Source organism: Podarcis melisellensis (assembly GCF_964234715.1).
Source record: "Podarcis melisellensis genome assembly, chromosome: 14".
Taxonomy (NCBI): Eukaryota; Metazoa; Chordata; class Lepidosauria; order Squamata; family Lacertidae; genus Podarcis; species Podarcis melisellensis.
This window is the reverse complement of record NC_138546.1, coordinates 27,007,057-27,023,778: the sequence shown is the minus strand read 5'-3', so window position 1 is coordinate 27,023,778 and position 16,722 is coordinate 27,007,057. Positions and strand designations below refer to the sequence as shown.

The following is a 16,722-nucleotide window of genomic DNA, read 5'->3' as shown; positions in this document are numbered from 1 at the left end:
CTACAATAACAATGCAAACGGTGGCATATAAAATGACATTAAACTATTGATTAAAAATTATCTTCAGTGAACCTTGGTGTCCTCTTAAGAAAATCTTAGAGGAAATGAGCAACTACTTCTGGAAGTAGTTTTTCTCATCTTTAGTGGAAAAATTAGACTTCTCTGAAGTATGCATAAAGAATGGGGGGGGGGGAGCTCTGTTTCAAAAAAATTGAGACAGTTGCAGATGAGTAAAGCTTTTAGATAGTAGAAGTGGACATGATAGACATGTTTTAAGGGTGAATTCTGCGCCTTGCTAGGGAGATGCAGACTTGCAAGTTTTGTTCATGCATACTGAGTGTGTAAATTTTACTGTATGTGTTGTTGTCTTACCTTTTGTTAAACTCTTGCTCTGTGATGGTTTGTTGACTGGTTAAAAAATAAACAAATCCAACATAAAATATTATAAAACTCTCTAAATTTAAACATAAATTTGCATGGCTCTGTAACTGTTGTCATGAGAAGTTTTACATTGCTCAGTTACTCGTGAATCTCAAGAGGAAGAATATTGCAGAGCTAGCTTCTCTGTTTGCCTTTATCTAGGCTTGCCACACAGATGGTAGGCTAAAGAGAGCGCTCTTGGTTGACCATGGAGACTCTGTAGAGGTGGAGGGGAAGCTGTTGAGCTATGTAGGGGTCAAGTCATATAGGATTTGGCAGCTGAAAACCAGCCCTTTTAAAACATTCATGTGACTATAGAACTGTAGTTTCCACTGGTTCCATGTACACTGGTCTTGGAGATGTGCACACTGGGAGACAGGCTGATGCATATGGACCAATTGAATTTTGTAATCAGTGGCGTGTGTGTGTGTGTGTGTGTGTGTGTGTGTGTAAGAGACAGACCATTCTAGTTCTTCCCTTGTGATTTTTGCCAAACAAAGGTTGTCTGTTGAAAGCAACTTCTCTATTGTCACAACGAAAGCTGATGTCCAGCATTTGTGGTGGTTTTTGTGGGGGTAGAATTGGAAGTAAAGGTTCCACTGCCCAAGGCCTGGGTCATGAATTAATAATTGCCTCCTCCGTGGCGGGTGAGGCCCATCAGCAAAGCTGGGAACGAAGAAGTTGCCTTGCAGAGTGCTATCAATCACCCAGTGACCATAACTTCTAGTAATTAGTGTATTTTATGGGCCTCTGCTTCCGAGGCTTGGAAGCGCATATGCTCCAGTCACAGTGAAACTTAGCCAGAGTAATATTCCAGAATGATTTATCCGCTTGCTGCACTGGGAGGTAACCCTATATTAGGGGAAGATTGTGAACTAAGCTGCAATAAAGTGTAAGTTTAGGTAAAGTTTGCCCAGGTTGAGACCTCAATGCATCATTTCTTTTCCGGCATTCATTGCTCGGCAACAGTAGGCAGGCTTTGTGCTGAGGAAATAAATAACGCAATTATGTGAACAGAGAGGTGTATGAGCAGTGAAAGAAATATGTATGTGGTCTTCCTACAAATCCATCTCTAAACAAAACTCGGATTCTGAAACTCAACTAATTAGCCCTCTTTATTGCTACTCAAGCTCCTTTTTTTGTTACAGAAGTGCCTAAGGCAAATCAGCGTACAAAGAGACTAGCATCCTGCTCTTGGCAGTCCTATCCTGCCAAATCTGCAGCAGACTGGGAGCTCAAGCCCCATCTCCCTTCACACTCTCCCCCAATAAGAGAAGCTGGGAGAGTTGGGGAGGAGCAGAACTGGGGTGGCGCGTCCTGTTTCGTCACCTCTGCACCTCCAAAGCCTCCCTTACCTGAGTCTTGCGGCAACACCTGCAAAAAGTGGCTGTGACAGCAGCAGGTTCTGGTGAGAGCTCACAAGATCTTGGCAAAAGCCACTGCTGCCACCGCTTCTCAGCCAGGGGCAGAAGGGGTGTCACCTCTTGGTGTTCCACTTGGTGATGCAGCTGCCTCAGCCCGCCTCATGGGCAGGTTGGCTCTGAGCAGGATTGTGTCTGATTTGCCAGCAGGACCTTGCTCCTTGCAATTCCATTTCTTTGCATTTCCACATCATTTATTATTTCTACAGCACCGTCAGTGCGCCTGGCGCTAGACAGAGTGCTAGAGGATGGCTTTCTGCTCCAGGTTGCTTACAATCTCAAATACGACTCGGGGGCAGATAGACAAAGGGGAGGGAAGTAGAAGCAGAACTAAACATGGACACTACAAAAGACTGTGAGAAGCACTGCAAGAACAGGGAGCTGGTTTGGATTGGCCTTTGAGCTAATCCAGAAGATCTCTTCTTACGTTGCTCTGTGGCTCTCCAGATGTTTATGGACTATACTTCTCATCATTGCTGACCTTTGGCCATTGAGATTGGCGCTAATGGGAATTGGAGTCCAAAACAACTGGAGAACTACTGGGGTAGTGGGCTATGCAGAGCACCAAAGCCTCAGCCTCCAGACACCAATAATTCCTCTCCAGGACTTGAATTAAATACATTGATTTCAACTTGCCAGCCAAACTTGAAGATGGAGGTCTCTCATCTCAGGTAGATCCCAGGCTTTACATCAGGAACAGCCTTTTCAAAAATGGAGCATCCGTACCTAAAGTAATTGGGTGAGTGTATGCAGAATTTAGCAGCACTGGGTGATTCTTTTTGATTTATAAGGCTTTAGTGAAAGTGAATTAAACTTGGGGTTTAATCTCTTTTGTCTGGAGGTCCCAGAGGGCATGTTTCTTGCTTGGTCTGGTGGCCTTTCTCCCTAGCCTAGGTGCAGCCTCCAACAGACGTGTCATTTCATCTGTCTCTGTTACTCGGGCTCATGGCCCTCTGCAGGGGTCGCACATTCCACAAGTTATCAGCTAATGGTCTTGTACATTAAAAATGGAAGCTTCCTCCGCTCAGTGGCCTTGCCTTGCTTTGTTTCTAAGCCCCAGACACTTTGGAGTGCAGCTGCGAACTATAGGCAGAAGATTAAATTAATTTGTAACTCTCCCCCCCTTTTTTTCTTTTGGACCTGTGTTACTAAATCCTTCTCATTTAATTGAAACCCTATTTCAAGGTGGTTTGCGTCTCTTGTTCTTTGTTGCCAATTTAACCTCCAAAGCACTTTAACATGAGTAAATTGCGGTTATATCCTCCTGGATTCTTTTTTAAACTGAGCAATAAGAGGACAGTGGAATTGGTATAGGTAGGAAGGAAAAACGATAGGGCTTCTTCTTGCAGTATTTAATATTTATCAGGGTCTTTGTCAGTGGAATGTTAAAGCGATTTTAAACCTTGAATCTAGAAATCTACAAATTGGTCTCGGAAATGAAATCTTACCATGTGAGTTTCAGGTAATCCAGTTGTTATGTCTGGGTTTGTTTGGTCTGTTGTTGTTTTTTTAAAAAAGTTTCCAATGTCTGAATGTTCCAAACTGTCGGCTGCTTTCCTCTAAATTGAGGGTTTAACTGCAGTGCACAATCTAAATGCAAAATCTTGAGATGGAAATTTAATTGTGTAAAATGTGCACAAAGTAATTAAGAACAAATTTTAGAACATTTCAGACTATAAAGTTCTTCTTTAGCTCGATCACAAGCAGTATCGTAAGTGCTTATTTTCAATTTGCAGTTATGCTGAGAAACATGGAATGCAACTAAATAAAGCCATCCTGTGCTCTTCAGTATAACTGTAAATTAAAAAGCCAAACAAACTTGCAAGTCGCACAGAGTAATTTAAAGAAGGGTGGGCAGGAGACTTTATAGCATCATTGTCCTTAAAAACAATATTCAGCATGCCCTTGCCTCAGTGGCTTTCTGCTTACTTTAGTGTCAGGACTCAAGCCTGCAGTGGATCTTGAACTCACCATTTGAGGGATGTTAAGCTGGGATTTAATGAGTATATTGCCATCCAGATCTAGTCAAAGGTGGAATTGCAACAAGACCACCTTGGCGTACTTCTTGCTGCCAGTAGACCAGAGGCAGGTGAGGCTCCCAGACCTCTGAAGAAACGTTGACGGCCGGCTTGCTTGTATATGAATGCATGAAGCTGCCTTATATTGCATCAGATCATTGGTCCATCCAGTTCAGCATTGTCTCCTCCAGCAGCCACACCTCTCCAGAGTGTCAAGCTGAGGCACGTCTTTCTCGGCCATGCTTCCCTAGGATGCTGGAGATTGAACTTAGCTCTTCATGAAATGCAAAGTGTGTTCTCTAACAATGAACTGCTGTTGCATGTGTTCCTCTAAGTGCCCCCTCAGTCTGTGCCTTCCCCCAGCAGCCGAATGCACCTTGGAAGGTCACTATAACTGAAGGTATGTTGAAAGTTTCATGGTAGGATGGAAAGATGTGTATTCTGATTTGACCCCTCCTCCTGAAGAAATCCAGGGAAACAAACCCATTCACAGTAAAAAATATTCTTTTTAAAAAAAGCTTTCTAAAAGCAGTTACATTAAAACAGTCAAAAACCAGTTAAAACATGATCTCATCCAGTGATCTCAGGGTTGCCAGGAACAGTATCCTTCAGACATCACATGCCTGGGTAAAGAAGAATGTTTTCAAGTTCTTTGTAAAATTCAGTACTGATGGACGCAGATACACCTCACCAGGGGTTGTGTAAATAGGGAGTCACCACTGAAAAGCTGCATGTTGTCCAGTCGTTTAGTCGTGTCCAACTCTTCGTGACCCCATGGACCAGAGCACGCCAGGCCCTCCTGTCTTTCACTGCCTCCCGCAGTTTGGTCAAACTCACGTTTGTATCTTCGAGAACGCTGTCCAACCATCTTGTCCTCTGTCGTCCCCTTCTCCTTGTGCCCTCAATCTTTCCCAACATCAGGGTCTTTTCCAGGGAGTCTTCTCTTCTCATAAGGTGGCCAAAGTACTGGAGCCTCAGCTTAATGATCTGTCCTTCCAGTGAGCACTCAGGGCTGATTTCCTTAAGAATGAAGTTTGATCTTCTTGCAGTCCACGGGACTCTCAAGAGTCTCCTCCAGCACCATAATTCAAAAGCACCCATTATACCAGGGTTGTGGGATCTGCGGCCTTCCATCTGTTGTTGGACTACAATCCTATCATCTGTGACCATTGGCTATGTTGCCTGGGACTGGTGAGGGTTAGAGTCCAACAGCTACTGGGCTGGCTGTGGCACAGGTGCCCCATCCTTGGTTTATACTATTCTGTGTATGTTAAAGCTTTTAGTGTTACCTCCTTTCACTATTCTTAATCATGGACATAACAAATAACACTTATCTTTGTCATTCAGTTCTCCTAGCAAGTCACTGAGGCACCATACCCTGATTTAGAGATACATTTGAATCTTAGAAGCTGCCTTATACAGAATCAGCCCAGTGCTGTCTGTTCCCACTGGTGTTGGCTCTCCAAGGAGTTAGGCTGAGAGAGATCTTTTCCAGCCCTGCCACCCAACAGTGAGTGCAAGTGGTTGAATCTGGTGCCTTATGCATGCAAATCACATGCTCCACTACTGAGCATATCTCCTTTTCAAGATAGTCAGGGCAGCCCCAGCTGCATAAGCGATGGCTTAGGGGTGGTCATATTTGGGTGATGTGGGTGACAAGGAAGCTGATCACACTGTTAAGAGGTGGATCTCCTGGTACGTTGGAGAGGATGCTGGAACTGCACAGGAGTGGTACCTCAGAGCCACTGTGACGTTGCAGTGGATCAGATACTGTGGTGTAGCAGCTTGAGGATGGCAAAATTTAATCTCCTACCCGTTGCATATGTTTTAGGGCTGTTAGAAATGAACTTGCATCTACAGAGCTCACTTGGTCACTGCCTGCTTTCCATAATTCCAAGATTTGTCTGAGCTCAGCATGCTCAGGGTTCTTGCATTTCAGGAATAAAATTACTAAGGTGGGGCTTGGTTTTGTTTGTCCTTTGCAGGGAATGCTTGGCATTTTGTCAAATGTGTCCTTTACTTTTCTGCATAATCCACAGAATGTGCAGTCTGGACCTCTTCATAGGACCATCTTGAGCATGTGGCTGCTGCAAGGAGGAGCTATGGGAAGCCAGTGTGTTCAGAAGTGACATTTTGGATGAAAATGTAGTAGGCGATGAATTTAAATAAGCAAGCGTGTTGGATAATCGAGATTCAAATAAGGAGGGTTCCACTGTGTTGAGGCACCGATCTATTAACTTGTCAAGCCGGGAGGATTCAAAAGCTAAGAGGGCTAATGGGAATATGTTTCCAAAACTGCGATGGAACGGGTTGACTTTTCTGATTGACTGTCTTAAGTTGTGTGCTTTTATCTTTTCAATTTTCCTCTCGGGATTATATATCATTTTATGTCCAAATGGCTTCTGTTGTATGGAGGCAATTCTCCTGTTGGCAAAGCCCTAATCTGTTTGTTTTCATGGTTGGGTTTTGTTTTGTGTGTGTGTTTTTGGCTTCTATGCTTTAGCTGTTGGCCTATTTATAAATCTAAATCTACATACAGAGGTCATTGGTTGGTTGAACTTAAAACCATTTTACTCAGTAAATTTAATTAAGAAAATACAGTGCAACTCATAAGCAAATGAGTTTTTTCCTAGTTTTAAACCAAACCATCCTCTTGAGTGCTGATTGCCTTGCTCGACCCCTGGTGATACTGAAACAGGCAAAATTAAAAAGGACATTAAAGCTTCATTAAATCTGAAACACATTTAGTACAGTGACATATCTGCAGGCTATTTCGGGGAAGATTACAGGCTCTTTTGTGAGTTTCTTAATTTATAATACCTTGACAATCTTGGAGAGGGGGGAGGACTCTGCTTAGCCCAGTAGAACAATGGTTCTTGAATTGGGTTTCTTGCTGCTTGGGTGCTGCTCCCTCTTCACAGTTGAAGCAAATCCCAACAGAGGGGCTGGTGTTTAAAATAAATAAATTATAGTCAAGACTTGTTTGCATTCTATATGCAAAAATTACAATTTCTATACTGATGAAACCCAATTCTGTATTCAAAATAAACTATATTTGCATAAATGTGCTTAATTTGTATAAGCATGCCTCTTTCGTAATTAATTTGCATAACATTTAAGGGTCTTGCTGTTGTGCTGGTTGTTAAACTGCATTTTGTGTGCAGGCATGTTCACTCTTCTGGCAAGCAAGTTTTAGACCAAAAATATCATTTTTATGAGGGTGCTGGTTTTGAATTCTTACTCGCCGTGTATCCAAAGGATCAGTGCAGAATGCAACGTAGCATGCTTCCTCTTTTAAAACAACCCTTTAAGGCAGTCTAGAAAAAGAGTGGCTTTGCCAAAGCCATCTAATGAACTGTATGTGCTTTCCCACATCCAACACCCTAACTGCTGCTCTACACAAACCCAGTGAGCATCTGTGGAAGAGCATCAGTGAAGTATTTTGTTGTGAGAAATGAGGAGTCAAAACCACCCTGGCTTGGAATGGTGAGGCCTGGGCGGAGGAGCTGTATGAGCTGCTCTGGGCCTTGTGCATCCTTTTTGAGTGGCAGCATGTGGCCTCTGAAAGAACCCCACAGAACTGGGCTGTGCCTGCGTGGCCCACAGGGAGGGAGCAATCACTTCTCTTGGACTTGGTACCCATTGGCACCCTTTAAGGGCCCTTCAATCCTTAGAGCCATGGTGGAAAGACAAACTCTTCCCCGTGGCTTATGAATGACGTGAAGATTTTAATCCATGTCACCTACAGTGGGAGGACCCAATGGCTGGTGCTCCTTCCTTGTTGGTTAACATGGAGCACGATGCTGTGGTCTCATGAGGGTTGCATTTCAAAACCAGAAAGGGCCCCAGTTACAGCTTCCACTCTTGACACTCTTCACATCAACACGATACATTTAAAGCATTATTGTCCCACTTTAACAGTCATGACTTCCCCCAAAGAATCCTGGGAGGCCCAGTTTGTTAGCGTTACTGAGAATTGTTAAGAGAGCCCCCAATCACAGCTACAATTCCCAGCACGCTTAACAAACTATAGTGCACAGGAATCATTCATTTTGAGTGGGAGGTGGGAGCCATGGCTGTTAAAGTGGACCAATGATGCTTTCAATGTATTGTGAGAATATGACCAGCGTCCACACTCTGGCGTCTTGGGTGCTTTCTCCATACTATTCACTTCACATTGTTTTCTCTTCATCAAAATACATTGAATTAGGATTGGGGGTATCAGAGGTGGGCAGGGTTGTTGGGTGGGTAGGCCACCAGATGTATTAACAGACTTCTTCTTCTGTATGATTGTCTGTTTTAAATATAGCTGTTCTCCATGCTTAGAGGTTATTTTTGCTTCAGCGTCTCCTCGTTCTATCTCTGTCCATTTTACATGCAATACTGTACTGATTTTTTTAGTTATTCTCCCCCTCTTCTTCCTCTCTCTCCCCCCTCCTTTTCCTCAACCCCTAATGCAAATCTCTCTAACTAGACAAATATTATTTCCTTTCCCAGCTTGCTCTCGGGAGGTTCCCGTATCCTCAGGTAAGAATGTTCATTATCACTGACTGCCACTGTGGCGTTCATTCCTATGTATGAAGTTGCAGAGAGCAATTGTGAGCCTTGCAACCAGGTTCATATAAATCTGCCCTGTTAAATCTAACGGTAATATCTGCAGAGTTGTCCAAAACTGCCATTGATCTCATTTTGTTTTTAAACTCCAGGTTTATTTGACATATTTGAGGCTATTAAATGAGTTCAGCAATGTGTTGTGGAGTGGGGGGGTATAAAGCCTTGCATCACTCCAGTTGTTTGGACAGAATATTAGAACTTTTTAATGCAAATCTTAATTTTTTTGGGGGGGGGGAGATGTGGGGTGTCTGTGGTTAAACTGACTTGATACAGGGTGGGGGAAGTGGTGACTGAGGCTGGGATCTTTAAAAGTATGAGTTTATTTTAAGTAAATTGCAACATGCTGTTGGGAAAGGGATACTGCTGCTAATGCAATACTAATCCCAGCAATTGTCTATGGCAATTACTGATGCCAGATGAACCCCAACAACTAGGCTAATGACACTGGCCAGGTAGGCTAGTGACTGAAAGCCAGACTCCTGGTCATATTAGGTAGTAGAGATGTTCCTGCACATTAGCAATTCATGTGAGAAAAAAAATTCAGTGTAAACCTCTTTTTAAGTGGCAGTCTTCACTCCAGTCCGCATCTGCATCTGCATTGGAACTGGTTTCAATAGGTTTTACACATTCCTTGTTTTATGCTTGTAACTGTTATATTTTATTATATTATATTATTACATTAATTATGTTATATATTAGTTTTATTATTGTGTATTTTATTGTGGTGACCCACTCTAGGACCTTGTGGTGAAGGGCTGATAAGACATCTAATAAGATAAATAAGCAGAGTGATCATATTGCTGCCTGTGCCTCAAGTGAAAAAAAGGTGATGTCTTAGCAGTCACAAAGTGATCTGAAATAGGAGCTCTTCTCCACATAGATCATAAGACCTGTGCCTAAGGCTGATCTGACTATTGATGTGCAATGTTGTATGAGTATAATGCAAATACCTACATGCTATGTGTATTTCTGAAGCATTCAACCCATCAGCGTGTTGCTGACTAACCCTTGTTCAGAAGTTGATTTGTTTAAAAGGGCTTTGGTGATACTATGATTCAATATGTGTTGAGCCATTCATGACTCTGTGTATGTCCAACAAGGAGTGTCTAAAAAGTTTTCACTTTGTGCTGGAAAAATCTGGTGAACCTACCCTTTTTTGACCTGCCAGTACTTCTGAGGCCTTGTTCTCATTGGGGTGGTAAAACTATGTCAATCCTGGGGGGGGGGGGTGCCTGCTCTTCTATTCAGTTTACATAGAAAGCAGCATGTCTGGGAGATGTTGAAGACAAAGGGTCTAGTCTTTCCATGTAAGTTTGTTTGCTTAACGTGGAGGAATTTTTTTGGATAGAAGAGCATTCAGATTTTTCACTTCAACAAGAACCAGGCCTTGGTTGCTTACTAAATGGTAGAACCTACCACCCTGCTACTTTCTTATATCCCCAAACCAAGATCTCCTCTCTTGTCTTGGACCAGAAGACCCTCAGGGTCCCTCCCTTCTAACTCTACAATTCTATTATCTTAACTTGAGTAAAAACCAATAATGCTACACCTGAACTTAGGCAGGAAATATCCTTTGACTTCCCTGGAAACTATTGTTAAGGCACTGTTGTTTGAGAAGCTGTGAGCCACAACTTCCCCCCCCCCCCCATAGCGTATACACTTGTTGAATATACTCTATAAAAATATCAAAAGGAGAAGAGAAAGTCTCCAGTACGCTAGTCAGCTGTCCCTTTCTGGCTGTATTTCTTTGCAAATACCTGTCATGACAAATGGATGACAGGAGTTCAAGGGGTGGGAGGAAGATCTGCTGTTATTCTTGCTGGAAAAGTGTTGAAGAATTATGTACTTGTCCTTGAAGAATTATGTCCATGCAGCAATATGAGTTATTTGGAGGGTTCTTCCTCATTTTTAATTATTTATTTATTTTGGCTTTTTTGTTTCATGGACATGGGGTACAAATCACCCGCAACATCACCTGTATATTCTGCATCAAAATGGATGGGGGCTGTGCGCAATCAGTTGGGATCTCTTACACAGCTCTGAGTCATTTTAGTGATCCACGTGCAGGACCCCATTCCCTGGTGGATTGTACCCATTTTTCCTAAAGTCTTGGTTGATACAGGCCAAAGTGCCTGGAGGCATGTCTGATTTAAAGCTGGTGTTGGTCTGTGCTCTTTAAGCATCTATTAACTTGCTATTATTATGCAAATAACACATTCTAATTTATGCATGGTTAGATTATGCAGATGCCTCACCACCGTGGTTATTGAATAATAGAAAGAGATTTTGTCTTTTCCTTGTGTTTAGGAGCACTTATTTACTTTTTTTAAAAAACCAACTTCTTCGTAACCATTTTATGGACTTGAAAAGAGTTAGCAGATGCACCATCTGTTCTTCTTCTTAAACTGGTGGTGGCCGAGAAATATTTAAACAGGTGGTGGTCTGATCCTGGAGCAAATCGTGCAGCAAAGCTACATCTCTCCTAACCATAGCAATATGAAGTATGATCCTGTGGACCCAAACCCAGTCCATGGTGCAGCAATTCGCAGAGAGGGTGTCAGGTGAAAGCAAGTTCCTGTGCACATTATATCAGCTAGATGCGCAGCTATCTCAGAAATAGTCTCCAGAAATAAATATATATGTAGAAACAGCTGTGGGGGAGGAATGAATGTTCAGAAGTGTATTTGTTGCAGGTGCATAGCAAAAAGTGGTTAACATGAAAACGTACCAAAATCAGTTGATCATGGAGGAAGCATGGAACATATTTGCCTGTTTCACTCTTCCACTAATGCATTTTGATAGTCATTATAAGTAATTCCTAAGTTAACCCCCTCTGACAAACAACATAGTTGTTTCAACATAGCAGCATATATTTCTGACTCCCAAGATTGCCTTCAAATCATTTGAATCCTGCCTTCTGGGTTAGTGTAAGCCACTGAAACATTTCACTCAAAGAAGCAGAATTGGCCCCCCAGACCAATAATGCTGGTCACCTCTGCTTAAATTCCTGACTTTGCAGAAATTTCACTATGGGCTATCTATAAGGTCAGCCATTCCTTGTCACCATTTTTTCAGGCCATCATGCTTTCAGGCCATATATCCTTCTGCTATATTTTGTTGCATTGTTTGTATGTGTTGTCTTCTCAGTTCCTCCCAGATTGGGGCAAAAGGACTCGGAGGCATTTTGGGATCAGTATGGACGTTGTAAATTGGGAATCTTGTCTTCCTTCACTGAAAGCAAAACACCTGGAGGCATAACAGCCTGTGCGAAATGTGGAACAGCTCCTGCTGGTTTCAACAGGGGACTTGCAAAAAAAAATAAAATTGTTTCCTAGTGAGAGTTTCCTACTGAATATTTTTTATCTTATGTACAATATTCTTATAGATGAGAAACAACTGCTTATGCAAGTCACATGAGAAGCTTGTAAGTGCTTTCAGGACTTTGGTTTTGATGAATGGTGAATGTTATTTGTATTTTTCATTTGCAGTTCACTTGCAAATGTGTCAATTTGCAGAGAAAACATTTAAATATTGTGATAATTAGAGCAGCCACTGCTGTTACCAGGTGTTTACACAAACAAACTCTCGGGTTTGATCAATCCAGCAAATTCTTGATTCACTTAATGTTTTTATTAACTTACTATTGTGATGATAACCACTTATTTGCTGTTTAGGGGGCAGAAATCTCTAAGAAGCTATAGAGTACAATCTCTTAGAAACATGAAATCCTTTTCAAAGCCTGAGGTATTTTCTATCAAGAGAAATAATTTAAAGGAATTATCTTATCTTGATGTATGTATAAATATCTACAAAAACTGGGGTGAAGTTCATGACTTTAAGCAAACAGTCCATGACAATAACAATGACTTTTTCTATGAGTTCAAACATTAAACCAAAATACCTTCTTCCAAGTTAGTTCCCCCCCCCCCCGCAAAGAAAAACCACACAACTGCATTTAGATGTATGTGTGTGTATCTGTGAGTCTTTTAAAAGTTCTAAATACCTTAATGCTGATTTGGAGGCATTTTCTGATTCTGTGTGGAAAGAATTGTCAAACTGAAATACAGTGCAGTACAGTTTCTTCTTCCAGATATTCAGCTTGCCCTGATTTAAACAGAAGGCAGGGGCGTGCTTAACAGTACAAAAATGCAGAGAAATGCAGACAGTTGCCACTGTCAAGTAGTCACTGCTCGTGTTCCAAGTTAGGGCCAGCAAGGAGAAGTCCATTGCAAAAGTGTTCTAAGGCAGCACTTGAAAACTGAAGGATTCTGAGAAATGTGTTTAAACTAGTCCTCCTGGATCTGGCTAAAACCCTTTTACCTATTTTTGGATACACTTGCAGATCTTTGTTAATAAATTACATCAAAATGACTTGAAGTTTGGAAGGGGGGGATGTTCCCCCCCTCCTATTCTAAAAAAAAAATATCTGAGCAAATAGTGCCCCTGGTATTGTAAAGCTTTGAATGTTTTCACACCCCATTAATTTATTACTTCTCCTTCTTCATCTTTAAATTTCATTTCCCCCCTCCCCCCTCAAAAAAATCCAGCTCCCTGCTGCTTGTGAGATTTCCATCTTGTTGTTAATTTTCTCTGCTCCATATGGAGCACCAGACATTTCACCTGGAGGCTGTACTAGATTTTTCTGTAGTGATCGTGCTTCCGGAGGGCAGAACTGTCATTTCAGGTTCCTGGTGCATCTGTCTGTGCCAGCCTTCTTCCTCCTCTTCCCCCACCCCCACCCCTTTTCACTGGCACAGGAGAGTGTGAATAACAAATTGGGCGCACCTGAGATTTGGAGTGTGTGTGTGTGTGTGTGTGCGCGCACGTGTGCGTGTTGAATCTGTGCAACTTGCAAGCAGATTACTTTAGGGCTGAGAGGATCTAAGCAGTTCTTGATGTGGCCAAGTTTGTTCACTCACCTTCTGTTTGGGCTTGGCTTGAGGAATGCAACCCTGAACACAGGCAAGCGTTGGAGGTGGGAGGGAGGAGAGAGAGAGAGAGAGAGGAGTAAATATTTCATCCTGCCTTGTCATTGATTAGAAAAGAGCCTTTAATTTCATCTCACCCCATGTTGCGATTAATTTGCATTCTTTGTCAGAAGTTAATGGAGTTTTTTATGGTTCAGTCTGAAATCCTTGAAGACATCAGTGAGTTGATCTGATGTTTATACAACCGCCAGCAGAAATTTTTTTTGCCTTTGATTGATGGTGAGCTTGATGTTTATTCCAAACGGCTTTTAAAGCTGTTTTTAAGAATTATTTGAATAAAATGCAAGCGAGATATTGTTATAACGAGCAAGATTATCTGTTAAAAATCTGTTTCAAATAAGGAGTATGATAAGGAGGGGAGAGGAGGGAGAGAGGAAACCCCAAAAAGAGGAGGCAGTAGTGGCAAGTGGAGAAGATGCCTTTTCAACAAATGTTCACCTAGCAAGCCGGTTATTACAAAACTGCAACGGTGAGACTGATGGAGGTGATATTTAGTGGGAGCTTTCTGTTCAAAAGGGGACAACTTTGGGGGCCAACATGTTTTTTCCCTTTTCTATAATGGCTAATCAAGTCACCAGATTTGAAAACTTGGCTGCTTCCCATTTCTTCTGCCAGCCCTTTCCTGCCTGGCTTTTGCCAACGGTTTGATGAAGTGTTGCTGTCTTGTTCCTAACTCAAAGGGACAAGACTGTTAGGCCAGTTAGCTCAACAAAATGATGACATATTGCTTCTCTCCGGGTAGAGGCACCCAGCGCGATGGAAACAAAAGTGAATAATAGAGAATGTTAAAGAGCAAGATTGAACATGCTCCTCTTTTGGGTTGATTTTATAAAGGAAGGCAGCAGTCCAAAACATTATTAATGGGGGTGGGGTGAGGTAAAAATCCTGCATTGGATCAGTTCTCATGAGTTACCCTGATCCAGGACCCCATATGGGTTCTGGTGTTTCGGCAAAGCTGTTCAGAGGTGAGAGCATCTCTAGACAGGCACAAAATGTTCACAGAAGGATGCAGTTAGGTAGCAGCCCTTCCTAATGAGTTTAGTATTCTGTCCTCTATACATGGACAGTCACTGGATTGGGGCAACTGTTTTTGCCTAATTTTGTATACAGCAAGCCCACCACTTCTGCACATTTAACTTCTGCACATTCAGCTTTATGAAGGGGCAAAAAAATTTACTATTTTTTAAGGGGCAGAAAGGGGGTGGGGTTCCAGGAAAATGACTTTGGCACAACGGGTTTTGATCACAATGAGTTTCGACTAGACACAATTTTGGCTTTAGGCGTGATCCCCAGAACGCAACCTCTGCATAAGCTGTGGACTTACTGTATTACACTGTCACTCTGTGGCATCATTTTGCTAAGGTCAGCAAACCTCAAGGCATTTGAAACTCACAATATTTGCTGTGTATTTATTTATCTTTGAATCATTTTGACTTAACTAACTAATATTCCTAAAACTGCTAACTGCCTTAGTGGTTAGCTGCCTTAGGCATCCCCAGCTTTGTGGAAAGAGAAGGTAGGGATATAAATATTAGTTTTAGTTTTTACCCTTGACGTGTCATTAATAGGTGCACCTCATGAGAGTATACAGCAAAAGATAAGAAGCAAAAACTTTGTCGGAAAGTTTCCTTCGGTTCAGCAGTGCCTGTCCAATCCTTGTTGGCCACGTCTCTCTTCCCAGTTGCCACTGGGAATGGATGAAATGTCATGAGTTGTTGCCTTTCATTTATGAGAGACACTTAGAGTAGGGGGAAATCAACTTGAGGAACTGTGTTTCTCCCTCCAGGAGTGCCACAGCATTTCTGAGAGCCAGTGTGGTGTAGTGGTTAAGAGCAGTAAACTCGTAATCTGGTGGACCGGGTTCGATTCCCTGCTCCTCCACATTCATGGGCTAGTCACACTTCTTTGAAGTCTCTCAGCCCCACTCACCTGTTTGTTGTGAGGGAGGAAGGGAAAGGAGAATGTTAGCCACTTTGAGACTCCTTAGGGTAGTGATAAAGCGGGATATCAAATCCAAACTACTACTACTACTACTACTACTACTACTACTATTCTTCTTCTTCTTCTTCTTCTTCTTCTTCTTCTTCTTCTTCTTCTTCTTCCCCCACTACCAAGCCCCACAGGTGCTCCAGTTTGTCTAGAGAGAGTGCCATCTTCCTCACTCACTGCATTGTTGGGCACAGTCTTGTGATTATCAGAGAGGAGTCTGCAGGCTCTGATATGCAGAAGGGCGTCTGCACCCTCAGCTTCTAGATAGCGGTGTAAGTCTGCCTGGAATTGCCAAATAAAAGGGAGCCACAGGGAGGCATGTGGTGAGGTAAGAATTCAGCCAGCGGAAAAGTAATTTGTAAACAAAGCTCAAGGTGACCCACCCCCCTTTATAATCTAGCCCTTCTCTCCCTGTTGCAATGGAGAATATTTGTAAATGCATCTTGGTTACTCATTCAAAAGCCTTTTTTCCCCTTCCAGGGGAGAAAAAATTTTTTGTTTCAGCAAATTCCTCCTTCATTATGATTCCTGCTAGTGCAATTGAATTGTGGGTCAAAGAGCTCTTCATCCAAGGACTTCCATTTAAAAGCAATTCATTTATTTGCTGCATCTTAAAGGGCTGAATAATTGGCTGGTTTTAATTGAAGCTGTTGCTTTCTGCTCCTTGATATTAGTAAGGTCCAAGGTTCTTTTTCTTATATGTAATCCATAATATTGACCAAGTTTGGCCTGTTTTCATTTCAACGCAAGAGCCACTTGTCAAAGAAGGAGAAGGGAAAAACAGCAACAACATGATTTTTTTTTTTAACTTGAGTGCAAGGAAAAGCTGTTTTGCAGGGTTTTCTTTTTCATTTGACAGAAGTGTCATTTAAGCATTCATTTATTTTGTGAGACTAAATTGATGAGTGGCAGCAGTTGGTTTCAGAATAAGAGTGAAACTCTGGTGTCATCAGCATACATTACAATATTGAACCATTTAAAAGACATTAAACACTGTTCACATGTTAATACCAAAGTTGTGCTGTTTTCTGTGCTGAATTATAATCAAAGATCTTTAAGATCATATTTTATTATATGTAATATTTCTCAGTCTTTATAGTATATGGTTCTCTTTGCAGAATACATTGGAAGAAATCTGCTATTTGCTTTTTAATATTCCAGGGGGATAGCTTTATGTTGATTTGACAGCTGCTATTATTATCCTATGGCTGTAGAAATCCTATACACATAGATTTTCCTGCTCTTATTAGACATCTTATATTTGTGCCAAAA

General features: G+C 41.9%; 1 protein-coding gene across 9 annotated transcripts in view; it reads left to right on the top strand.

The window, feature by feature from the left end:
• The window catches only part of MAP2K5 (mitogen-activated protein kinase kinase 5), a 129,433-nt gene that overhangs the window by 70,351 nt on the left and 42,360 nt on the right, over nt 1–16,722 (top strand). For 7 of the 9 annotated variants that reach the window (XM_081888610.1, XM_081888612.1, XM_081888613.1 and 4 more), the window contains exon 17: nt 8,357–8,386. The exons of the other annotated variants lie outside the window; for them this stretch is intronic. In XM_081888610.1, coding sequence (XP_081744736.1) covers nt 8,357–8,386 — 30 coding nt within the window. The remainder of the gene's footprint in view (nt 1–8,356; nt 8,387–16,722) is intronic. 9 annotated transcript variants of the gene reach the window in all.